The sequence below is a fragment of the Lepidochelys kempii genome, chromosome 2 (assembly GCF_965140265.1).
Source record: "Lepidochelys kempii isolate rLepKem1 chromosome 2, rLepKem1.hap2, whole genome shotgun sequence".
NCBI lineage: Eukaryota > Metazoa > Chordata > Testudines > Cheloniidae > Lepidochelys > Lepidochelys kempii.
Genome location: NC_133257.1, coordinates 100,327,921 through 100,354,954, shown reverse-complemented (window position 1 = coordinate 100,354,954; position 27,034 = coordinate 100,327,921). Strand labels below are relative to the sequence as shown.

The following is a 27,034-nucleotide window of genomic DNA, read 5'->3' as shown; positions in this document are numbered from 1 at the left end:
AAGAGCCAAAACACTTTCAAATAGAAGAAAAAAGATTTTAAAAACCAAGTTTGGTCACAGTCACCCTGATACTCAGTTTTCAGTTTTATGAAAAGTGAGGTCAGTGTGAAACTGCACTTTAAGTCTTAGAAGATGATCTGTGGTTGGTTGCACATTTTAATCGGTATATATGCTGTTACAAAGTTCCTCCTCTACCTTGGTGGGTCTTGCGCTTATTGGCGGATTTGCTCACCTTGGAGCTTCAGAGCAGCCCTCAGCTTGGTCGTTTTTCTGAACCCACAGTCCAGGAGGTGGGAGGTTTGGGGGCAACCCGGGCCCGCCCTCTACTCCAGGTTCCAGCCCAGGGCCCTGTGGAATGCAGCTGTCTAGGGTGCCTCCTGGAACAGCTGTGTGACAGCTACAACTCCCAGGGCTACTTCCCCATGGCCTCCTCCCAACACCTTCTTTATTCTCACCATAGGACCTTCTTCCTGATGTCTGATAATGCTTGTACTCCTCAGTCCTCCAAACAGTCCGCATTCTCACTCTCAACTCCTAGCACCTTTTGCTCCCAGCCCCTCACACGCGCACCACAAACTGAAGTGAGCTCCTTTTTAAACCCAGGTGCCCTGATTAGCCTGCCTTAATTGATTCTAACAGCTTCTTGATTGGCTGCAGGTGTTCTAATCAGCCTGTCTGTCAGAATTGTCTCCAGAAGGTTCCTGATTGTTCTAAAACCTTCCCTGTTACCCAGGGAAAAGGGACCTACTGAACCTGGGGCTAACATATCTGCCTTCTATGCTCTCCTAAAGCCCCCTGGCCTGGGCTTTTCTTACTTTTTGCCCCTGTCTCAGCTTCCCCTCCCCGACCGGGCCAGACGCTTTTTCTTCGTTTTGTTTTTTTTTGCTGTTTTTCTGCTGCCGTTCAAGTGCTGGTCGGCTGCCAGCTAGCTGCCAGCCCCCCCACGCCTGCCCTCGGATGCTGCTACTGCTCCAGCTGAAACCCCCGGGGAGGGGGGGAGGGATTGCCGACTCGCTCCCCAGAGGAGGGAAGTGGAAGCCCCCAGACCCAGCCGTTTGCTGTTCGTTTGTGGACTGGTAATTAACCGACAGGTTATTTTTTTCTTCTTATCTGCTTGGCAGTTTTGGAATGCTCCACAAAGCCCGGGAGAGAAGACAGCCGACAGAGAAATCACCCAGGGAAGCTACAAATCATCATGGAGGGAACCATAAGACTGAGTAACTTTTGAACTGTACTCTCATGTGGGGGGAGTTCGACTGTGTCTTAACTGTGTTTGTAAGGGGCACAGGAGGTGTGGCACGGAGCTGCCCCCGGATCCATCGGTGCCCCCCCCCACACTACTACAACGGTCACGGCCCCCCCACCATCCGTCCCTGCTGGCAACTTGCCATCTGCCTCTGGATTCAGCTGCTTTCCCCAATTCCACTGTCCGGACCAGAAACAACAGCCAACCAAATGAGACTCTTTGGACAAACATGCGTCCTGCCCCCCGCCCACCCCCGGACTGTTCACCCCACAGTTTGCCCCTATTACCTGACCCCAACTCCTGTTTCCTCCCCGTCCAGTCCGACCCATTTGCCCCCCGCACCCCCGCCTGCAGCCCAGTAGGGAGAAGTGGTTAATCTGCTTCCCCCTCCCCATTCTGGTGCCTCCCCGTCTCTCCCTGCTCACAATGGCAGGGAATGAGAGGGGTGAGGCCCCTCTAACAACCTCAGCTGCCCCTCCCCCACCTACCTAACCGCCAAGCCCCACCCCCGCTGCCAAAACACCTGCCACCGCCCCCACTGGGGCATCGGCAGCAGGAGGCATCGAGGTGACTACTGCCGCTGTTACGCCCACTGCCCCCCCAGATTCTAGGAGAGCCCCCCCCAGTTGGCCAGAAAGGCCAGGGTGCGAAGAAGGGAAAGGGCCCCGCTACAACCACCAGGCCCTCCATGGCAGGGGCTGCCCCCACCGCTGTGGCCTCGTCATCGACCATGGCGTCCCTCCCCGCTGTTCCCTCCACCAGCTCTGCAAGCATTCCTCCCCCGGCCCCCAGGATGTATGCCCGGGTGGTAGCAGCCCCCGTTCCCCACCGCCTCGTCATCTCGCCCACCCACCGCCTCCGCTACCATCAATAGCGGCCGGGGCCCCTTTCCAACCATGACCAGGAAGCATGGCGTCCGTTGCCTCCTGGTGCCCACCTTGCCCCACGTGGAGACATACGTGCAGTCGTTGGCGAGGGTGGTAGGACCCACGGCTATTGTGGCGGCCTCCAAAATGTATGGGAAAATCATCTTTTTCTTAGCATCAGAGACTGCCGCCCAGGAGGCGGTGGAGAAGGGCCTGGCGGGGCGGTGGGTGTGGGTTTTCGTTCCCCTGGAACCGCTAGAGGACCTGGGCGTCTGCCTAGTCCTGACCTCCGTCCCTCCTTTTCTACCCAACGCCACCCTGTTACCCGCTCTCTCCACCCTGGGGAAACCCATTTCTGTCATCAGTCCTCTCCCGTTGGGCTGCAAGGACCCCACCCTCCATCACGTCCTTTCGTTCCGCCGGCAAGTGCAGCTTCTACCGCCGTCGGTGGCGCGTGATGGAGAGGCGCTTGAGGGGTCCTTCCTGATCCCCTACCAGGGAGCCCGCTATCGGGTCTACTATTCCACAGGAGAGGCCCGGTGCTACCTCTGCCGATCAGCGGGGCATGTCCGAAGAGACTGCCCCTTGGCTTGGCGGGGAGGGGCACCCGAGACCCGGCAGGATATCGGCTCCGTCATTGCCGACGCCCCTGGCCGCCCGGTACCTGAAACCGCCTCTCCTAGCATTGGAAGGTAGGATCTCCCCTCCACGGGAGACCCTCCCCTCCGAGACCCCTGAGGAAGCCCCTTCTGCCCGAATATCACCCGAACCCACTGCGAACCCCGAAGCGACCGTCGAAGCGGGCACCACAGGGGAGACCCCCGGGGTGGCGGAAGGCAACCTCTCCTCCATGTATGAGGAGATCGAGGCCCTAGGTTTGATCCCAGTCACCCAGGGAGAGGATGACCTACTGCCAGCTGGCCTCGATCTGGGCAACCTCACCCCAGTCTCCCTTTCCCCATGCTCCCTCCCCCTAACCACCTTCCCGGGCGGGCACCCCACAGAAGGTGGTCCACCACCGTGATGCCGTGGCTGCCAAATCCACTACCCGAGCCTGCGCCTAGTATCACTGGGAGCCCCCCCACTTAACCCTCAACTCTGCTCGGGAGGCGCCACCTTTCAGCTGCTTGCCTCCCGAAGCCCAGAGCCTCGCGTCTGCCCCCGCCCCACCCCTGTCCCTGCCCAATCCACCTCCTCCTGCAATGCTATTGCTGCCCCTGGGGTTATTTCTTTTCCTTTTTTGCGGATCCCCCCTAAGGAGCAGCCTTTGCATTTTCTTGCCATGACCCATTAGGAGCTGCAATTTTCCCTCCCCCATCCCCTTCTACCCCAAGGCCTGAGACGGATGTAATAACTTTAGCCTGTCAGACGCCCCGTCGGTGGTCCGCACCCTGTCTGCCCGCCTCAGCGGACCACGAGGCTGCATCAAGAGCCCCAACAGGGAATAACCGGGAAATCGCAACCCCCCCGCCCCCAAATGAGCTGCGAAAAGCGTTGTGGGAATTTTTAGAAGACATCCGTGGCTCCCGCAACAGGGTATGGCTAGCTCTCCAGCTATGGGGGGACTTTGATCAAATCCTCCAGGCCACAAGGGCCCTTATAAAGGAGGGTAGAGGGAAAAGAAGGCACGGTGCTGCGGCCTAAGGGTGGGCCTGCAGCTTCCATGATGATTTATTCACTTACGGGATGGGTCACGGATTGTTGCGCAACCCTCCGGGGGCCGCAACACCCCCGCCAACAAGGAATCCCCACCCTCCCCCCAGCCCTCCGCATGACGCCTCTCATTATCGCAACTTTGAACACTAGGGGCTGTAGGATGGCTCTCCGCAGGTCTCAGGTGCTCTCTTACCTTCGGGAAGGGCGGTACTCTGTGGTTTTCCTGCAGGAGACCCATACGGATCCGACCACGGAGGACAGCTGGTGGCTGGAGTGGGGGGACGGGGTCTACTTTAGCCACTTCACAATTCGACAAGCTGGAGTGGCGACCCTGTTCTCCCCCAACCTACGGCCCAAGGTGCTAGGGGTCACTGAGGCCATGCCAGGCCACCTGCTGCATCTCTCAGTCTGTATGGAGGAGCTCGTGGTCAACCTCGTTAACATCTATGCCCCGACAACGAGCCCAAAGTGTCCGACTTCCTCAGCACCCTAGATTCTCATGAGTGCTTAGTTCTGGGAGGGGACTTTAACACCACCCTTGAGGAACAGGACCGCTCAGGGGCCGAGCTGAGCCCGGCTGCTGCGAACATTCTCCGAGGAATAGTCGAACATCACTCCCTAGTGGACGTCTGGCGTGACCACCACCCAGATGACACTTCCACTTTCACCTTTGTCCGGGTGGAGGCCCATCGGTCACACCACTCTCGGTTGGACCGTATTTATTTATCCCGTTTCCATCTTTCACGAGCCCACCCTCCAACATTCGGCCGGCCCCTTTCTCCGACCACCATCTAGCCACCATAACAGCCTCCCTCTGTGCAGAGAGGCCGGGGCCAGCCTATTGGCACTTTAACAACAGCCTGTTGGGAGGATGAGGGCTTCCTGACGTCCTTCCAGGAATTCTAGCTGGCCTGGCGAGAGCAGCGGCGTGCCTTTCCCTCGGCGCGGCAATGGTGGGATCTAGGGAAGGTGCGCACCAAGCTCTTCTGCCGTGACTACACCCGGGGCACCAGCCGATGGAGAAATGCAGCGATAGAGCAGTTGGAATGGGAGGTCTTAGAGAAGGAGAGGCGTCTGGCCGCCAGTCTCGAGGACCTGTTCCTCTGCAGAGCGTGCCGGGAGAAGCGGGAGGCGCTCCGGGCCCTCGAGGACCATCAGGCCCGAGGTGCCTTCGTTCGATCCCGCATCTGCCTCCTTCGGGAGGTGGATCACGGCTCCCATTTCTTCTACGCCCTGGAGAAAATGAGGGGGGCCAAGAAACACGTCACCTGCCTTCTAGCAGAAGACGGCACCCCCTCACGGATCTGGTGGAGATGTGTGGGAGGGCCCGTGACTTCTACACAAGCCTTTTCTCCCCAGATCCGACCGATCCTGGCACTTGCAGGGTGCTCTGGGAGGAACTCCCCACGGTCAGCGTGGGCGACCGAGACCGACTAGAGCTGCCTCTCACCCTGGCTGAGTTCTCGGAAGCCCTCCGTCACATGCCCACCAATAAATCTCCGGGCATGGATGGGCTGACCATGGAGTTCTACCGCGCATTCTGGGACATCCTTGGCCCAGACCTAGCCACTGTCTGGGCCGAGTCTTTGCAGGGCGGGGACCTCCCTCTTTCCTGCAGGCGAGCGGTGCTCGCCTTGTTGCCGAAGAAGGGGACCTCCGCGATTTACGAATCTGGTGTCCCGTCTCGCTCCTTAGCACGGACTACAAAATCGTAGCGAAAGCAATCTCGCTGCGGCTAGGGTCCGTGATGGCGGACGTGATCCAGCCAGACCAGACCTACACTGTCCCGGGCCGCAGCATTTTTGACAACCTATTTCTAGTCCGAGACCTTTTGGAACTCGGGCGTACAGACGGTCTGTCGTTCGCCCTCCTGTCTCTTGATCAGGAGAAGGCATTCGATAGAGTGGACCATGGGTACCTCCTGGGCACTCTGCAGGCGTTTGGATTTGGACCTCAGTTTGTGAGTTTTCTCCGGGTGCTGCACGCTTCCGTGGAGTGTCTGGTTAGGCTCAACTGGACCCTGACCGAACCGGTCAGCTTCGGGCAAGGAGTACGGCAGGGGTGCCCCCTCTCGGGCCAGCTGTACGCTCTGGCGATCGAGCCCTTCCTCTGTCTCCTCCACAGGAGGTTGACAGGGTTGGTGCTACGGGAGCCGGAGCTGCAGCTGGTCCTGTCGGCGTACGCCGATGACGTGCTCCTCGTGGTCCAGGACCCGGGCGACTTGGCGCGAGTGGAGGCTTGCCAGACCATCTATTCGGCAACCTCCTCCGCCCGAGTCAACTGGGTCAAGAGCTCTAGCTTGGCGGTGGGGGACTGGCAGCGGGTGAGCTCCCTCCCACCTGCGCTTCAGACCATCCGGTGGAACGCGGGTCCACTGCTCTACCTAGGCATTTACCTTTCTGCCACGCACCCTTCTCCGTCAGAGAACTGGCAAAATTTAGAAGGCGGGGTGATAGAGCGGCTCCGGAAATGGACGAGGCTACTCCGATGTCTCTCCCTCTGAGGGAGAGCACTGGTGCTTAACCAACTAGTCCTGTCCACGCTCTGGTACCGGCTCAACACCCTGGTCCCGGCCCCGGGCTTCCTGACCAACCTCCGGACATCGATTCTAGAGTTCTTTTAGTCAGGAATGCACTGGGCCCCTGTTGGGGTTCTTCATCTACCCCTGAAGGAAGGAGGGCAGGGCGGCCACCATGGGAGCAGATCTCCTCGCGGAGCCCCTGCTACACAACCCCCAGCTCCGTGTGCAGGTGGCGGAGTCCCGCTCAGTATGCCAGAGTTTGGTCCTGGTGGAAGTCATGAGAGTCGGAGACCGCCTGGACTACGACCGGGGAGACTGGCTGGATCCCCTGACCCTCGCTCGGCGCATGGGGCTCTCCAGACCTCGTACCCCCCGGTGCATACTTCAGGAGGTGAAGGCCGCCTTGAGGCCCGCTGCTCGGGCTTATCTCAACCGAGCCCTGTGCGAGGGCGCACCCCGCCCACCCTCTACCCCAGGCCCGCCGGACCTTTCAATTGGGCCCCTACCCCGTAGATCCCAACAAACCCCTCACCCTTTCACTGCGAGCCAGCTGCATGAACTGCAGCTGGTCAGCTTCCAAACCGCGCCAAGGAAACATCTATATACACTCATGCTTTACACCCTTCACGCCCACACCCTGGTGTCCCGCCCCAATACAAAGTGGCAGGATCTCCTGCCATCTTTGGAGGGTAAGCAGCCCCGGTGGGCCAGCCTGTATTCCACCTTGGTCCCGAGGCCCGTCGGGGACATTAGTTGGTGGCTCCTTCACGGATCTGTGAGCACAGGCGTGTTTTTGACGCGGTTCACCCCCATCCTGGATACTTGCCCTTTTAGCAACGTGAGGGAAACCCTGGCACACATATATTTAGAGTGTGCCAGGCTGCAGCCCCTTTTCCGGCTCCTCATGAATATTTTATTATGCTTTTGGCTACACTTTTCTCCTCACATTTTTATCTACACACTCCCCATCTGTGGCCCCACAAAGTCGCGGGATCTCCTGGTTAACCTCCTCCTAGTCCTAGCTAAAACAGCCATCTATAAAACCAGAAAGGGGAGGCTGGCTAATGAAGCGTCCTGCGACTGTAGGGCCGTTTTCCAATCCTCAGTACATTCACATATCCGGGCGGAGTTCCTCTGGGCGGCGTCCACCGACTCCCTTGATGCCTTCGAGGAGCGCTGGGCGCTGTCCGAGGTTCTCTGCTCGGTGACCCCATCTGGTTCCCTCTGTCTGACCCTTTGATTGAGGGGAAGAGTGAGAGACCCAGCCCCAGCCATTGCTGCTGTGGATACCATCATCACTGTCACCTAGGAGGGGTCCTATCACACGTGGGTGGACGTCCCCTCCACTCCCAAACCGCCCACCCCGCAGCCATGCCCATGTTGTCGGGCACTCTCAGGAGAGGAGTAATCGGTGACACTGGGTGTGGCACTAGGTAACTCAAGGGGGTGCAAGACCACGAGTGTCGACGAAGCCCCCCTGCTCTGGGCCCAGGCTAACCTGAAAACTTCGCCCTCCTGAAGGCTGCTGGGTTATACCCTGCGTTTGCTTTTGTTTTGTTGCATAGTTTTTGCTTGATCCTTTTTGGTGATTCTTTGTAAGTGTTACAAAAATAAAATTCTTTTCTGCTTCCAAAAAAAAAAATTACTCTCCTGTAGCTCCTGGATCCCAATAGGATTATTGTCCTGTAGCCATCTGGCCCGACCCTGTCACAATGCATATAGAACTTACCCTACTGGATCAGACCAGTGGCCCAGCTAGTCCTGTAACCAGTCTCTCTTGGTATCAAATACTTAAAAAAGAGAGGTACAAGTAACCCCATACCAGACAATTATGGTATATCTTGCCAATAGAGATGTTTTTTTCCAATCCCCTGTCAGCTAGTGGTTGGATTACAGTTAAAAAAAAAAAGTACCCTAATATAACTGCAGGTGGCCACATAATCCGTATAAATACCAAATACGAAGAGAAGCACGGCCCAAAAGGTGGCCACCACCACAAGCTGCAGATAAGACACAGTCCCCCCCCCCCGCTCCCCCAACACTCACTTGTTCAGGAGTCACTTGCAAAGAGGAAAGCTCTGCCCTCACCGGACCTCCAAGGTGGCTCAGGGTTCACTGATGGAAGCTGTTTGGCAGCTTGAGAATGCCGTTCAAATACAGTTCAAACAACTGCTTAGTTTGCCCCAACTATTTAATTTCACCCCAGCTATTTCTTTCCCCAAATCCTTCTACAGGGGCGAAGACTGCCCCTCGCTGGCCACCACCCAGAGCAACTTCCAGCCCACAGGAGCAACGTTTGGGACGCTTTGCTTTGGACTTAGAGCATGAGGAAGGGGGGGCACCTGCTGAGAGATTTATCAGATGGGCTATTGATCCTCCCCTTTCTCCAAAGTGTGAATGGGGTTAGTTCGGGTGTGGGGGGGGAGGGTTGTTCCTCCCTCCCCCGGAATAAAGCTGCGGTAAGCAGCTTCCCTAGGGCTGAGGAGAAGGACCAAGCCGCCGGCCACTCCTGCTAGTGACAAGTGAATCGGGGGTGGTGGGGTGTCAAATGGAGGGGCAGGGACGGAAGCAGGCCAGGGCAGCCCCGAAACCCTGTCCCCACGCCGAACCTCGCCTCAGCGCTACTCTCCTGGGGGTGGGGGGGAGGGTACGACTCGGCGTTCTAACCGCGCGTGCCCACCTCCGGTCGCTTCGCGCCTTTCCTCCCGCGGCCTCCTCCCGCCTTCAGCGCGCGCGGCTTCGAGCAGCTCCGCCGAGGTGCGCGAGGCTGCTGCGTATGCGGGCGCTCGGGACTCGATGGACTAAGGAGCCTGGTGGGCGCGCGCGCCTGGGGGTGAGCGCCGAGCTGGCGCGGGCAGCTAAGCAGCGTCTAGGTAGAGGGTGGCTGCGAGGGGCGCCAGCAGCAGCAGCGTCCTGCTGGGTGATGGGGCCGGGTGTTAGCGCGAGGCGCTGAGTTCCCTCCCTATGCAAAGCATATACCGAATAGGGAGATGTGTATGGGGCCCAAACATGCGCCGTAGATATAGCCCAGCACATGACGAGAAAACCGGCCTCCTGCTAACAGCAAGCTGCTGCGGCTGTCACCTTGCGCCCCAGATCATTGCCGTGGCGCTTCGGAGCTCCGCCTCGCTGCTCTCCCGCCAATTTTCAAGATTTGAGTTTGCCCTCTCCTCGCCCAAGGCCGGGTACCAGGGCAATGCAGACCACACAGCGCCCCTGCAGTCTAAGCCGTCCCATGCCACACGGCATGTCTGGCAGGAAAGGAGGAATCACATTAAAGCCCCCCAATTTTTCCTGAAGGGCCACATTCTGCGTCAGACTGAAACGAAAGGCTGCCTGCACTATGCGCACAGTGCGACGGCCGGGCTTCCGGGGCACTGGTAAATCATCGCCACGTGGCTGAAACTATGAAATTTACAATCGCCGGATTCCCTTCAGGCCAGGTGTAGATAATAAGTTGGAGGTAAGGCCATTGCCATCCATTAGTGTTGCTGAAGTATAGCTTGAATTTAATTAATAGAAGTTGTCCAAATAAATTAGCAAAATGAGATAGGAGGGGAATTACATATTTCTGTGGCAATATTTTAGGATTACTGCATTTCCTCTTTTCATTGAAGCGTTGACTGCTAATTGATACTGAAGAGTTTTAACTTCACTGATTTGTGTAGGTGTGACAATCCCGCTACAGTTGTAAATGGCATAACCAGGGTCATAACGTGGTTACTGAATGGCTTGGAGGCAAGGAAAATGACATTTAAGGAGATGATCAAATCATCAGTACAGAATTCACAAGTCAGTGTAATGAAACGGATTTGCATGGCTAAAAATTTAAGTTTTGCCAAGCTAAACAGTTACAGATAGTTGGAAAAAATTGATGAAAAACAGACAAAAATGTTTTCATGTAATTTTACCCTCATTTTCAACCAGTTTCTTCAAGCTAGGGGCCCAGAATAGGACTTCATTTTAGGCAGTAGTATTCTGCACAACATGCCTATTTGGTGGTAACATCTATTTCTAAACTGGCAATAGGTTGCTGCCCCCATACTGAACTATTTATTCTGTTTTTTTCACTTCTTCTGAAGTTATGCTCATTTTTTCTCTATTTTTAATGTGAGATTTCTTGGTTTACAGATTTCATTGCGGAATTCCCTCCTTACATCACCGCTTGCCTTCTCTGGCTTCTCCTGTTAAGTGGGACTTCTCATACTTCAGGGGAATTTTTTTATGAATGCGGTGTATTGAACTGTTTGGCACAAACTGTCAGCATACCACACTGTACTGAACTGGTACACAAGGATGATTGGGATGTGGCCTTGGGAGATGAGAGATCAGCAAGGCCTATGGAAAAGGGAGCTTCAAGGGGAGCTCTAGCTCCAAAGCAGCCTGAGGAGTGAGGTGTCACCAAGAGCAATTGACAAGAGGAGACCACCTGTGGAGGGGGGTGGTCCTGGAGACAGGGATCCCATTAACAGTAGGTGGGATGCAGGGAACTGTTCCCCTAGGAAGCAGCAGCTCTCAGGGCCAGATCTTTTGCTGGAGGGTGGGGGCTGCGGAGGGGGCAGGGTGACCAGACGTCCCGATTTTATAGGGACAGTCCTGATTTTTGGGTCTTTTTCTTATATAGGCACCTGTTACCCCTCGCTCCAGTCCCGATTTTCCACATTTGCTCTCTGGTCTCCCCAGCGGAGGGGTCCTTTGGAGGAAGTGAAAAACAGGACTCTGCCGGACACAGCAGCGTGGGCAGGTGTCAGCTGGAAGTGGGGGGAAGGGCGGAATGGGAAGGGGGCGGGGCTCAGAGTCTTAGGTACTGCTTAGGGCGTTTCCCTCTCGCAGCCGCACGTGACCCCGAGGTCGATGACGGCCCGCTGCTGGGGGGAGGGGGGGGAGGGTTGGTCGGAGGGCGCGAGACTGTGTCCCTTCCCCGCCCCTGTTGTAACCAAACGGCGACGCAACAGTTTCTTAGAATTAAAGGAGAAAACAGCCCGTAGTACTGGGAAAAGCCTGTAATTCATCGTTCGACCAATGAGGGGCCGGCGGGGAAAGGCGGGGGAGACGGGCTCCGATAGGCCGGGCGCTGCCGGAGATCCAATCAGCTTGCGCGCGGGGTGACAAGACTGCCCCGAGACGGGCTGAGGGGGGGTGGGGGGAGAGTCACTCCGCCGCCGCCGAGGGCCGCTGCTAGGAGTTGGGGGGGCGCGCGCGCGCGCACGCTGCTGCTGCTGAGCAGGGGCGATGGCGGCGGGTGCCTGCGAGGCCTGGCGGGGCCGTTACTACCGGCTGGAGGAGATCCAGGCGCACAACCACAGCCAAAGCACCTGGATCCTCCTGCACCACCGCATCTACGACCTCACCAAGTTCCTGGAGGAGGCGAGTGCCGGATCCGGGGCGCGCTGGGATCGGCAGGCGGCGGCGCTCGCCCGGGCTGCTGGAGAGTTTAAATCCCGAGGCGGAGGGTGGGGTGCTGGGGGCGGGCTGGGCACTCGCAAGCCGGGGACGGGGGGTAGGGGCGAAACTTCTGACCACCTGTATCGTAACGTCCCGCTGACGCGTAGGCCTCTGGGGTCAGCGCCGGAGCAAAGATGGTTGCGTCCCCGCGTAGGGGGAAGGGTGCGGTCCCCCCGTTGGGAGCACGTGGGGATATCCCTTTACATCAGTTTGAAGAAGTACCCGGTGTGTGGAGGAGGATCAGGAGGGGCTAGACTGGGGCAGTTGCTGCTCAGCGTTGCTTTTGAGGCTGTTGGTTTGGACAAGTTAGGAGGGCTTGACAATTGCAGTTGGTTCTTGTGCAGCGTTTGCTAGAAAGCGTCTTCCCCTCTGAGGGGGAAAGGGCGATAGGTTTGTCGGCTCGCCGGGGTAGAGAGGTCAAAAACATAACCTTGCCTAATTCTTTGTGCAGTTAAGCGCATGCTCTCCGAAGCCCGGGACCGTGCTGGTTTCAACACACGAGTCCCCAAAACGTCACAGTCATTCTCCTGAAAACCTGACGTGTTGAAAACTTGATGTCTAGGGCATATGATATCCTCTGGTTTCACTCTGTGCGTTTTAATGCTGTCTGCCTTTTTTCCCTTTAAAAGTCCCTTTAAACAGCATGGAAAAGTTACATTTAAGAGAATGTTAATGTGATAAAGTTAATGCTCACTCACTAACTGCCAACAGTTAAGCCTGTAGGCTTGTGTTAGAGTAATCTTTAACTGCATGATCACTTTTCTTTTTTCAGGTTTCAGAGTAGCAGCCCTATTAGTCTGTATTTGCAAAAAGGAGGACTTGTGGCACCTTAGAGACTAACCAATTTATTTGAGCATAAACTTTCATGAGCTACAGCTCACTTCATCGGATGTAGCCATGAAAGCTTATGCTCAGATAAATTGGTTAGTCTTTCTAAGGTGCCACAAGTACTCCTTTTCTTTTTTCAGAGCCCCTGACTTATTTAGGAATGAATGTGATGGTGCATAATTGACATTGTTTCCAATAACTTAATAAAGCAGCAATGAAGAGAGCAATTGTGTACTGTACAAATTCCCTAACCAATTTTTTGAAAGAATCTTCTTAATTATGATTTTAAAATGAAATTATCTAATTTGGCAATGCATTCATCTTGTATCCTTGGTTCATTCACTGTGAAGTATTCAATTTATATATGATCAAAATTTTGCTCTGCTATTCAAAATATGTACAGGTGTGGCTTCAGTTAATTCAAGGGAGTTATTCCAAATTTACTGTAACTTTGAATAGACTTTGGCTCAGAATATGCGGGTCTGTAGAACTGAGGCCTCCAATTATTTCAAAACCCTGCTTTGGAATTTAAATTGCTTATGTCCTGAAGCACAAGTATTTAAAGCACGAGTACTCTAAGGTTTTGTCAGAACAAAGGTACCTGGTTTCAGAGTGTTAGCCCTGTTAGTCTGTATCAACAAAGTACCTGTAGCTTTAACTAACCGCTGGTGCAGCTTTACTGGTAGAAGCTGTAGCGTAGACAGAAGGTAGTTGTCTTCGCCACCATTTATGTGAAATGCTCAAGTCATATGTCTACAGTAGTGTCCACTGTATGAGTGATGCATTACTGGTGAGACACATACTAGTGTAGAGACAGCCATAGAGAACTCGGATTGTTATGATTTGAAACGTGGGGGCTTAAAAGACACTTAAGGACTATATAAAAGTATGTGACGCTTGCAAAGTAAAATGCTCAGGCTTACAAAAGTACAGGATTGAGTTCCATGTGTTCATTAGTAACCTTTAACAGAGTACTGAGTCATATTCTGTGTGAAGAAGGGTTTATCTGCTGTTGAAGGTAACATTTAAAATACTATCAACTAAAAGATTAGAGGAGAAAAAATTATCTGCTCTGCAATTTAGATGATACATAGAACCCAAGCCTTGTTAATCTACAAATCTTTGCCCCGTTGGGGATGGGGGTTGTATTAAAGTAGCATAAATCTGAATAGGCTTAGATGTGGTGAGTACATGAGACCTGCCTATAATGTAGCTACTGCTGTTGCTATCACAAGTGGAACTGCACCTGTGGTGAACGATGGCCATCATACTTGCTTGTGCAGACAAGGCCCATGTGTAACTGACGACAAAATGCTGTGGGTGAAGAGATTTCATGGAGCTACTGAAATTAGTAATATCAGATTTCAGAGAAGCAGCTGTGTTAGTCTGTATCCGCAAAAAGAAAAGGAGAACTTGTGGCACCTTGGAGTCTAACAAATTTATTTGAGCATAGGCGTTCGTGACCTACAGCTTTTCCACTGAATGCATCCGATGAAGTGAGCAGTAGCTCACGAAAGCTTATGCTCAGACAAATTTGTTAGTCTCTTAAGGTGCCACAAATCATCCTTTTCTTTTTTAGTAATATCAGAGCGGCGCGTTCCGAAGGACATGCTGGCTGCTGCTCTCCGCAGCCCCCATTGGCCTGGAACGGCGAACCATGGCCAGTGGGAGCCGCGATCTGCTGAACCTGCGGATGTGGCAGGTAAACAAACCAGCCCTGCCCGCCAGGGGGCTTACCCGAGCGGGCCACGTGCCAAAGATTGCTGATCCCTGCATTAAGCTATTAAGGTAAACTAAGAATTTTCACCCAACTTGGAAACTTGACTTTTGATGACTTTGTAATGGAAAAGTCATTTCTTTCAAGCCTAATCTCCATTGACTAGTTCTTACATTTCTCACTTTCATTTAAGAGGGTGTAGTACAGTATTATTTTTCTTTTTTTGTCTTCTACAGAGCACTGAGCACTTCAGTGGGGATGTTTGTAGGTATGTGAGTTTGTCCATTTAATGAGTAAGATAAATGGGAAGACCTTCACTGACATGTAAAGTTTTGAAACATCATTTATATTTAATAAATGTTTAGCAGGTCAAGGTACAAAGAAATCATTGGGTTGTGTATTTAGTCTACTGTATGGCTGGCAAGTATGTATGACTATCTGAAGTTTTGATTTACTGTTAAGTTTTACCAGCATAGCTGTCAGTAGTGTGAAAAAATTACAACCCTAATGGGGGTTGTCAAGGTTCCTTCCCCACTCTGAACGCTAGGGTACAGATGTGGGGACCTGCATGAAAACCTCCTAAGCTTATCTTTACCAGCTTAGGTCAAAAACTTCCCCAAGGTACAAAATATTCCACCCTTTGTCCTTGGATTGGCCGCTACCACCACCAAACAAATACTGGTTACTGGGGAAGAGCTGTTTGGAAATGTCTCCCCCCCCCCCAAATACTTCCCAAAACCTTGCACCCCACTTCCTGGACAAGGTTTGGTAAAAAGCCTCACCAATTTGCCTTGGTGACTACAGACCCAGACCCTTGGATCTTAAGAACAATGAACAATCCTCCCAACACTTGCACCCCCCCCCCTTTCTTGGGAAATGTTGGATAAAAAGCCTCACCAATTTGCATAGGTGACCACAGACCCAAACCCTTGTATCTGAGAACAATGAAAAAGCATTCAGTTTTCTTACAAGAAGACTCCTAATAGAAATAGGAGTAAATAGAAGTAAAGAAATCCCCTCTGTAAAATCAGGATGGTAGATACCTTACAGGGTAATTAGATTAAAAAACATAGAGAATCCCTCTAGGCAAAACCTTAAGTTACAAAAAAGATACACAGACAGAAATAGTTATTCTATTCAGCACAATTCTTTTCTCAGCCATTTAAAGAAATCATAATCTAACACATAACTAGCTAGATTACTTACTAAAAGTTCTAAGACTTCATTCTTGGTCTATCCCCAGCAAAAATAGCATATAGACAGACACAGACCCTTTGTTTCTCTCCCTCCTCCCAGCTTTTGAAAGTATCTTGTCTCCTCATTGGTCATTTTGGTCAGGTGCCAGTGAGGTTACCTTTAGCTTCTTAACCCTTTACAGGTGAGAGGAGTTTTCCTCTGGCCAGGAGGGATTTTAAAGGGGTTTACCCTTCCCTTTATGTTTATGACCGGGGTAGATGCAATTCTACTGGCAAAAAATTCCATTTGCTGGTGTAACTTATTACATTTGGGGAAGTGGCTCAAACTATACCAGCAAAAGAACTCTTTGGCTAGTATCAGCTGTCTCTCTACTAGGGAGGGCTGTTCCATTGTATCTGTATTGGCAAACCCTTTTAAATGTAGACAAGGCCTAAGTTACTTGCTGTGGATAAGAGATCCTACTTTTAGAGTCTAAGAAGTCTTTCCACTAACTTCAGCATGCTTTGGATCAGACCCGATGTGTGGATATAAATATACATGCTCCTAATTGGTTAAGAGCCAGCATATTTTCATTTCCTTTTATTATTTGGTGATATCTTGAGCAGATAATTAGTTTAATTGTTTCCTTCCCTCTTTCTCAAGAAAGCATGTATTCACTTAATGGCTGATATAATACTATTCATGTTTTCTGAAACAATGTTTGTCTGAAGTGGCTTTCTCTTCTATTTGGGGGCTATTTATTTCCAAGCATAGTATATGTAAAAATACTCAAAGCATTTCTTTAAAGCTGGATTAACCCTTTCTGAATACTTTTTTGTTATGCAAGTAACTTTGCTGTCCAACAGGTTCTGTTGATTCAGTTTGTTAAACATACTGTACATTTTAAAGGTAGTCAAGTTTAGTGCTCAATTAAGACCTTTGTCCTGGCCTTTCACCACATAGTTATCAAAACTGATTCATGGGCAGATTTGTAACGAGTGCCTCATCTGCCTTGTGTAATCTCTCTTCTGCATACCCTCTATTAACCTTTTTTGGCTCAGTTGCTAAGCGTAATCTTTACTCTTTGCACTTGTTTAGCCTCTCCCTCTTTTGCTTAGTCATTGTGGATAAGCATAGATCGGACTTAAAAGAACTTCTAAGGTTACACAATAAACATATTTAAAATAATGAGAATTAGTACAATTTATGGGCATTTTGGCACTGCCACGCTACTTGAAACTCTGGTAGCAGCAACTATTTCCTTGTGGTAAGAGTGAGCAGGGATTATTTTCTTAACTTCAGAAGATGGGCAGGGGCAGTAGGCTATAATGCCTGTACACACAGTTCAGAGCAGCTCAAGTGTGTAAACGGAGCTTTTTTTCCTGTGCTTCAACTATAGGGCCTTTCTGTCCATCGTGGCTCAGGCATGGCTGAACTTGGATAACAGGAGGAAACGTGTCTGCCACTAATTTTTATTAATTCATACTTATATATAATATACAATTATATCCCCGAATCTACATTAAAAACATTGTGCTTGCCAAGTAAAACGCTTGAAGGTTAGATTGCCTATGTAACTTTAATTTGGCTCCCTAGTGTGTTTGCATTATGGTACATGATTACATACTATTTTTTTCACAGCATCCCTGCCTCATTCTGTGACTGGCTTGTTATGCCATATTTCTGTCCTTCCCATTCAATGTTTGGCCTCCGGCTTTAATTAGTGCACATCACCTAAACTCTGCTGATTTCAAAAATAATTTCCTCATAGGCATTTTTCTGGTGCTCTGATCATAGGATCTGACTACTATGCAGACGTTAATTAAACTTCACAACACTTCAGTGAAATTAGATGTATTACCCCCATTTAATAGTTGGGGAACTAAGACATAAAGAGATTAAGGCTGAAATTGTCAATGTTCGCTAGTTTTGAGAGCCCAAATGACTCCTTGAGTCCAAGGGAGACTCCTTCTGTACTGCTGCTAGTGGCGGCGCTGCCTTCAGAGCTGGGCGGCCAGAGAGCAGCAACTGCTGGCTGGGAGCTCAGCTCTGAAGGCAGCGGCACAGAAGTAAGGATGGCATGATATGTTGTTGCTACCCTTACTTCTACACTGCTGCCTTCGAGGCTGGGCTCCTTGTCAGCAGCCACTGATCTCTCACCACCCAGCTCTGAAGGCAGTGCAGAAGTAAGGGTGGCAATACCCTGACTCCCCTACAATAACCTTGCAATCCCTGCACAAACCACTTTTGGGTCAGGACCCCCAGTTTGAGAAAAGCTGGTCTCCCCTGTGAAATCTGGTCTTTTTTTGTACTTTTACCTTATACTATACAGACTTCACTGGGGAGAACAGATTTCACGGTCTGTGATGTATTTTTCATGGCCGTAAATTTGGTAGGGCCCTAGTCCTAGATACTGGCTGGTTTAGGGGAGTGGTAATAGGATGAGGTTTTCAGTTAGTTTACTGCTTTATGATTTGGGTTCAGTGTAATTTAATTATCAATTACATACAAGTCCACTTGGCCATATCGGCAGAGAAGTGTTGAATGGATGTTGTGAGAACAGTTCTCCTCGTTCTCTTTCCAACCCTGTGGTACATCCAGTATAGTTCAAATGAAAAGTGAGAGGAAGCTTGTATTGCTTTTGGCTCTGCTACTTCTCTCTTATGAATAAGTAGAAGGCTTCATTCTCCTGTAACCTGTGGACATCTTACCGGAGCGCTGATTTTGCTTTTAAAACAGTGTCATCAATTGTGCATTTCAGATTAACGCTGCCTTGCTGTTCTTGGATTCTGTCAGCTGAAATCTCACTGGTCTGACTTGTACTGATTATAGTTCTCAGAAATAACGAAGAAGCGAATACTCTTCTCTTTTTCATGATTAGTGCATTTGATAGCTCTTATACACAGCAGTAGCAGATTTTTTTCATAAAGAAAATATGGCTGTGAAACCACATTCTCAGAGAGAATTGAGCAGATGTAATCATTTTGAATGCCAGCATTCCTTTGCGTTACATTATGTGTAGCTATAAGAGTTATTAGGTAACATTTTCAAAAGCAAGGTTTCTAGTTTTGGTTTACAGATACTAGGGAGACTCTAAAGATATATAAAGCTTTAATAAAATAAAAACTCATTTGTTGCCCTCATTATTGAAGTCCATATCATGTAGTATGGTAGGATTTGTTTCAGCTGTCATAAGAAGTGTAAATAATCCCTATGTAGGAAAAGTGTTGTAGCATTGTTTAAAGTTAATTTGCTTATGTATTTAACTTTCTGTCATGCCTTGACTAATTCTGTCAGGAATGTCAGATGCTGCTTCTAGCAATTGTAGTCCTCCAAGTGGAAGTTTTGAATGAAAAAATTATAGTTTAGAATGTAGGCAAGAAATCAGTTTTGCAAAAGGGAATTGGGGGGAAAAAATAAGGGAAAGGATTTTATTTTCACTGTGTGTAAACCATGGGGCTCTTTTTAAAATATTTAAGAAAACTGAATATCCTTTAGAACATGCCCAACACATTTTTTTTCATAATTAAAGTCTGGTTTTGTTACCCAGGGTTCTTTCAACCCAAAGCTCTTGGTAACTTTTACTCTGTGCGAGGTGGTGTCAGGAAATAAATCGGGGGAGACAGGGCCGTCCCACCGATAGATGGCTGGCACAAACAGGACAACACGAGTGCTTTCACTTAAAGCTAAACTTTACTTAGTCTCAAACACTTACACATGTCCTCAACAGGTTAGTAAAACACCCCCAACCCTTGATAATTAGCAAAGCTGAGTGTGCCTCTCAAGTGACACAGCGGCAGGCTTCCGGTGGCCAAATCTTCCGTCTGTCAGTGGGGCTGCAAGATGTATCCAGAGAGAGAGTCCAAAAAGAATTCAACTACCTCAAACTTTCTCCCCTTATTTATACATTAGTAATAGAATGACATGTCCCTTAAAGAAAACTTATTAAGTAAGCATTTTCAATGGTCAAGCAAGAGATTCCTTCTGATTATCGATTAACCAGAGTTTGCAGCCTTGAGGCCCCAATAGGCATCCCTGGGGCACATCCTGCTCTTCTAAAATGCATGTATCAGCAACTTCAACACAGTTCTTATCAGGAAGGACACGGGGTCAAGCTGCCTGTTCTGTGGCACCCAAAACCCCCTCCCCTCCTGCCTTGGTCAAACAGAGTGCTGAATGGCCAATTTACAGCTTGCTGACTTGGCTGCTTTTTAGCAATAATCCATAGTGGTTTCAGTCACTTTACTGCTTTGCCAAAGTCTCCCCGTTCAGTTTGACATCTGAAAAATCCTTCCACCTTCTGTGACTTCTGGAAAATACTAGATTTTCAGTAACGGTGTATGAGTTCTGAATTTTTTATTCTCTCACAGCATCCAGGTGGTGAAGAAGTCCTAAGGGAACAAGCTGGAGGAGATGCTACTGAAAGCTTTGAAGATGTCGGCCATTCCACAGATGCCAGAACACTGTCTGAGACATTCATTATAGGGGAGCTTCATCCTGTGAGTACATTATCAGTGTACAAATATTAATGTCACTGCAATTTTCAGTGTTTAGACATTTCTGTGATAAGCACACTAAAAATAGAGCTGGTAACCATCATGCTAGCAGACCTCCTTATTCCACCATAGCAGCTAACTTTGGGTGAAGCCAGACTGCTCTTTCGTGCTCAGGCAGAAGCTGAGAGTTGAGCACTCTGAAGTGCTCAGATAATGTGGTATCAAATCATGGTAAGGGTACAGTTTATATCTCCTCTTTGAAATACATTACAGCTGGAGTTTTAACTTAGGTTGACAAATAACACTACAGAACACTAAATCATACTGCACTCTCCAATCTGTACATCATGATCTCCCTAAAGATAAGATATAATTCTTTAAAATAGTATATCTGTGAATTTGTGTAAATCTTTTATATCTACTGTACTGAAGGAAGTATTCAATTTTCATTAACCTCTTGCAGAGGATATATAAACTGAAATTGGACAGGGTCTTGTGTAGTCCATATCTGTGCCATTATTCATTGGAACAGAAGTGAATTTCAGAATCTATGCTTCGTTACTTTGGTTGTCAAGATAATATTGAAAACATGAGGAGACTATAAATGATTAAACTGTTAAAACAGAGTTCTAAATCTTCACCTCCAGCTTCTTTTTTTGATCACCATGAAAAACACTGCCATCCGATCTGTCACTCGGGCCTATAACCTGGGCATCATCTTTGATTTAGACCTCTAATTAGTTCCTTGCATCCAGGCTATCTTTAAGTTTTGCTGATTCTTTTACATAACATCTCTAAGGGTATGTCTACACTACGAAATTAGGTCGATTTTTAGAAATTGATTTTATACAGTCGATTGTGTATGTCCCCCCAAGCGTATTAAGTCAGAGTGCGTCCTCAATGCTGTGGACTTACGGAGCGGTGCACTGTGGGTAGCTATCCCACAGTTCCTGCAGTCTCCGCAGCCCGTTGGAATTCTGGGTTAAGCTCCGAATGCCTGGGCAAAAACATTGTTGAGGGTGGTTTTGGGTACATGTAGTCAGTCGCCCCTCCCTCCGTAAAAGCAACGGCAGACAATCGTTTCGTGCCTCTTTTCCTGAGTTACCTGTGCAGACGCCATAGCACAGCAAGCATGGAGCCCGCTCAGCTCACCACTGCTGTTGTGAGCATTGTAAACACCTTGCGCATTATCCTGGAGTATGTGCAGTTCTGGGCTAAGAGACGCCAGCATGAGGACGATTGTGAGGAGGACATGGACACACGTTCCTGAAAGCATGGGCTGTGGCAAGTAGGACATCATGGTGGCAGTGGGGCTGGTTGATACAGTGGAATGCTGATTCTGGGCCCGGCAAACAAGCACAGACTGGTGGGATCTCATAGTGTTGCAGGTATGGGATGATTCCCAGTGGCTGCGAAGTTTCGCATGCGTAAGGCCACTTTTCTTGATCTTTGTGAGTTGCTTTTCCGCACCCTGAAGCACAGGAATACCAAGATGAGAGCTGCCCTGACCGTTGAGAAGCAAGTGGCGATAGCCCTGTGGAAGCTTGTCAGTCGGGAATCAATTTGGAGTGGGCAAATCTACTGTGGGGACTGCTGTGATCCAAGTAGCCAATGCAATCACTGATATTCTGCTATCAAGGGTAGTGACTCTGGGAAATGTGCAGGTCATAGTGGATGGCTTGCTGCAGTGGGGTTCCCTAACGGTGGTGGGGTGATAGATGGAACGCATATCCTTATCTTGGCACCAGACCACCTTGCCAACCAGTATGATAACGGCAAGGGGTACTTCTCACTGGTGCTGCAAGCACTGGTGGATCACAAGGGGGGTTTCACCAACATCGATGTGGGATGGCCGTGCATGGCACTCGCATCTTAGGAACTCAGGGCTGTTTGAACAGTTGCGAGAAGGGACTTACTCCAGTAACCGCTGGGGATGTTGAAATGCCAATAGTTATCCTTGGGGTCCCAGCCTACCCCTTAATGCCATGGCTCATGAAGCTGTACACAGGCAGCCTGGACAGTAGTAAGGAGCAGTTCAACTATAGTCTGAGCAAGTACAGAATGGTGGTAGAATGTGCCTTTGGATGTTTAAAAGCTCACTAGCGCTGTTTGCTGACTAGGTTAGACTTCAGAGCAACCAACATTCCCATTGTTATTGCTGCTTGCTGTATGCTCCTTAATATCTGTGAGTAAGGGGGAGATGTTTATGGCGGGGTGGGAGGTTGAGGCAAATCACCTGGTGGCCAATTTTGAGCAGCCAGACACCAAGACTATTAGAAGAGCGCAGCTAGGCGCGCTGTGCATCAGAGAGGCTTTGAAAACCAGTTTCATGACTGGCCAGGCTACGGTGTGACAGCTGTATGTGTGTCGTTGCTGCAAACCGGCCCCCTTTGTTGATTTTAATTCCCTGTAAGCCAACCACCCTCCCCCTTTGATCACAGCTGGCAAAGGAAATAAAGTAACTATTGTTTTGAAACCATGCAATAATTTCTTTATTAATTAAAAAAAAGTGAGATTCGTGACAAGGTAGTTCGGGTGGGCTGGGGTGCAGGAGGAGGGAATGACAAGGCCACATGGTTTATTGTAGCCACACTACAAATCAAAACAGTTCAAATGACAGCCTTCTGTTGCTTGGGCCCTCCTCTGGAGTGGATTGGCTGGGTGCTTGGAGCCTCCCACCCCCACGTTCTTGGGCATCTGGGTGAGAAGGATATGGAAGTTGGGGAGGAGGGCAGGCAGTTATATAATGGATGCAGCGGGGGTCTGTGCTTTTGTTGGCTTTCCTGCAGCTCCAACAGACGCTTCATCATGTCCATTTGCTCCCCCATTAGCCTCAGTATTGCCTCCTGCCTCTGCTCTTTGTGCTCACTTAATGCTTTACTGGTCTCTGCCACTGCATGCCTCCATGCGTTAAGCTGTGCCCTGTCAGTGTAGGAGGACTGCATGAGCTCTGAAAACATGTCATTACACGTGCTTTTTTTTCACCTTCTGATCTGCGATAACCTCAGGGTTGGAGATGGTAGGGGGAGCATAGAAAAATTTGCACTTGGGGGGAGATAAAAAGGGAGAGTAAAATTTAATGTGATACCTTTCTGAGAACAAAAGGGAGACTTTCACAGTGAATCAAGCAATTCACAGCACATGTGCTTTAGGTACAAGGTCACATTTTGCCTTTTATATTGAGTGCCTGCTGGTATGGTGGCACATCACACACGGCTGGGCAACAGAATTCAATTTCTAGGCAGCCATGGTAAGCCTTTTGGTATACGGGGTTGGCTTCTTCCACCTTCATAACATGTGGGAATGGTTTCAAACAGTACCGCCATCCTTTCCCATAGCAAACAATGCTGCTTGGGTTTCACATTTAAAAGGAGGGGCTATGGTTTTGGGGTGGATGTGCAGCACACCCCTCCCCCTCCCCCTGCCGCGTGGCTATTCTCCAGGATGAGCCCTTCACCCCTCCCCCTGCCGCGTGGCTATTCTCCGGGATGAGCCCTTTTAGCCAATCGCAAACAACCCAACATGAACAGGGTCCTTTTACTGTTCCTTTACAAAAACTCTCCTATTTCAACCAGGTGACCATGAATGACATCACTCTCCTGAGGCTAACACAGAAAGATAAAGACCAAATGTTGCTTGAATGTGACCAAATCCCAGGACCATTCGCTGCCATGCTTTGTGCTGCAGTGATTCCAGACTACTTGCTACTGGCTTGGCATGGTAAAGTGTCCTACCATGGAGGACGAAATAAGGCAGCCCTCTCCAGAAACATTCTGCAAAGGCTTTCTGAGTACCTCCAGGAGAGTTTCATGAAGATGTCCCTAGAGGATTCCCGCTCCGTCCCCAGACACGTTAACAGACCTTTCCAGTAGCTGTACTGGCTGCAAATGCATCCCAATTCTTCAGGGCAAAGCAAATATTAAACACTATTGCTTTTAAACCCTGTACTGTAGTTACAAATATGCACTCAGAAGTGCCTTCTCTGGCTTCAGTGTTGGGGATCCCGCCTTGGGAGGGTATTGGCTCCAGGGTGAGGAAAAGGTTCTGGCTGCCGGGGAGAATGGATTCACGGCTTGCCTGCTGCACATTCTTCTCCTCCTCCTCTTCCTCATCCACAAAATCCTCCTCCCTGTTGCGTGAGAATCCCCCCCCCTTGCCGGTGTCCACGGACAGGTGGTGGGGTAGTGGTAGGGTCCCCCCCTAGAATGCCATGCAGCTGATCATAGAAGCAGCATGTGTGGGGCTCTGACCCAGAGTGACCATTTGCCTCCTTTTGCCTTTTAGTAGGCTTGCTTGAGCGCCTTAACTTTCATGAAGCACTGCTGTGTGTCCCTGTTGTAGCCTCTCTCCACCATGCCCTGTGCGATTTTTGGCGTATATGTTTACATTTCTTTTTTAATCAGGGTTTGGCCTGCACAGATTCTTCCCCCCATACAGCAATCAGATCCATTGTCTCCCTTTTGGTCCATGCTGGAGCTTGTTTGCGATTCTGGGGGGACTGCATGGTCACGTGTGGTGCTGAGCTCGCCACTCTGACCAAACAAGAAATTAAATTCAAAATTTCCCAGGGCTTTTCCTGTGTATCTGGCTAGTGCTTCAGAGTTCAAAGCGCTATCCAGAGTGGTCACACTGGAGGACTCTGGGATAGCTCCCGGATGCCAATACCATCGAATTGTGTCTGCACTATCCCAAATTCGACCCAGCAAGGTCAATTTTAGTGCTACTCCCCTCGCCACGGGGGAGTACAGAAGTTGATTTTAAGAGCCCTTTAGGTTGATGGAAGAGGGTTGGTTGTGTGGACGCACTCATTTTAAAATCGACCTAATGCGGCTAAATTTGACCTAACCCCGTAGTGTAGACCAGGGCTAAGATACAACCGTTCCTGTTTATCCACTCAGCTAAAATTCCTCCAGACTCTTATCAACTCATGTCTCCGTTACTGAATACAATCTTTTTCTCTGGCCCAGACAAATGTAATCGTGCCCCATTCATATCCATTCAGAAGCTGCTGCAAAGGTCATTTTCCTAGCCCACTGTCTCTTTGACCATCTCACCCTGTTTACATCCCTCCACTGACTCCCTTTTCTCTTTCACATCAAACATAAGTTACTTTCAAGGCCCTTCATTGCCTATCCTAACTCTCCTTTGCTCTGATGCCTAGAAAAATTGGTCAGTGTTCAGGTTCGCTGGTGTGTTGATGCCACTGCCTATTGTGTTGACCAGTATTGTTTCCTTGTAATCCCCCTTTTATCTGTAGCCATCTCGTGTCTCTCTTAATTTACTTTGGAGTTGAGAGCCTTCTTTTTTGTTCTGCTTCTACTTGTACATCACCTAGTACAATGAGGTTCTGGTCCATAACTAGGCTCCTAGTTTCTATGGTAATACTACTACTAAAATGATCCGATGTCTCCCTGAGGCTGGAGAAAATTTGGAAAAACAAATCTAAGGTGAGCTGCCACACTAACTCATACTGAAGATTCTGAAACAAAGATGACAATATCAACATTAATTATTTTATGTTTGGGTATTATAGTAGAAATATGCAGCCAGTGTGCTAACCCTAAACTGCTTCACCATGTCACATAAAAGACCCAGCTGTCCTTCACTTAACTACCAATCTCCAGCTTCTGTTGACTTGACAACGTCTGTGATTCTGTTATGCATACAGTTATCTGCGGTATAACAAACACTGGCTTCATACTGTGTGTGGTTCATAATTTATGCATTTATAAACTGCCTTTTAAAAACTTAACCTGACTGTCACAGACTTCATCTGTTGCCTTAGGGTGCTATAGAATTCAAGGCCATTGCAACAGAATGCCACAAAGCACATGGGACCTTGATTAGTTTGCTTCTATGTATTGTTCATGTGTGAATGGTGGAAGGGGCTATCAGATCAGGGTAATTGTTCAGTTTGTTACAGTCTACTAAAGGAATGTGTATCTTTTAGGAACATAGGAAATATGAATCTGCTCGTGATGGAATTTTGAAATGCATTGGAGAGTTGCATTCAGTTGAATAAGGAAACATTCTGGAAATTATTTATAAGCAAATGATGTTGTTATCGTCATCACCGCTCCCATAACTGCATTGGTCATTGGGGCACCATCATTGATGAGCAATCAACTAATTGTCTCCACCCCTAACGATTGTGTGTCAGTGCTTGAGGTCTCCACAAAGTCCATTCCTGTCCACTCTTTTATGTTGTCAGTCCATCTCTTCTTCAGTCTCCCTCTTCTTCTCTTCCCCTGTACTGTTCCTTGAAGGATGATCTCGGATAGGCCAGATCTTGTTACATGGCTGTACCACTTCAGCTTGCACTTCATGTTCACCAGGAGGTCTTCAAATGATCCAGTGCATTGGGTGATGATGTTGCAGACCTCTTAGTGATGTGGTCAAAGTAGGAGATGCCCAGGATTTTACCAAAGTATCTCATCTCTACTATCTGTATTTTCCATTCAGGTTCTTCTGTAAGGCTCCATGTCTCACATCCATACAGAAAAATGGAGATGACCAATGCATGCAGCAGTTTCAGTTTGGATTCCAGGGCGGTGTTCTTATTCCTCCAAATTGGCTTTAGCTTTCTCAGTGCTGCTGCTGTTTGCACAGTTCTTGCCAGAATTTCGGCCTTTGATCATTCATCAGTGTTTCTCCCGAAATACTTGAACTATTTCACTGTCTCCAGCTCTTGTCCACTGAGTTTTTTCGCCCCCTCAATACTGACTCTGCATATGTGATCTTCTAGGGCATCAGTCATAATGCACTCCAAATAGATGTTGAACAGTGTGTGCAAAAGAAGGCAACCTTGCTGGACTCCAGCAGTGGTGCGAAACCACTCTCCTATTGTGCCATTGAGAACTGCACTGCTGGCCTTGGCATACAGTTCTTTAATGAAAAAAGAAAAGGAGTACTTGTGGCACCTTAGAGACTAACCAATTTATTTGAGTATAAGCTTTCGTGAGCTACAGCTCACTTCATCGGATGCATACTGTGGAAAGTGTAGAAGATCTTTTATACACACAAAGCATGAAAAAATACCTCCCCCCCACCCCACTCTCCTGCTGGCAATAGCTTATCTAAAGT

General features: G+C 49.4%; 1 protein-coding gene across 2 annotated transcripts in view; it reads left to right on the top strand.

Moving 5' to 3' along the window:
* Positions 1-11,439: 11,439 nt before the first annotated feature.
* Positions 11,440-27,034, top strand: part of CYB5A (cytochrome b5 type A) — a 28,512-nt gene continuing 12,917 nt past the window's right edge. Inside the window, exons 1-2 of one of the 2 annotated variants that reach the window (XM_073331767.1) lie at positions 11,440-11,656; positions 19,826-19,954. In XM_073331767.1, the coding sequence (XP_073187868.1) occupies positions 11,522-11,656; positions 19,826-19,954 (264 nt within the window). In that variant the 5' untranslated portion in view covers positions 11,440-11,521. The remainder of the gene's footprint in view (positions 11,657-19,825; positions 19,955-27,034) is intronic. The other variant, XM_073331768.1, reaches the window with a different exon arrangement.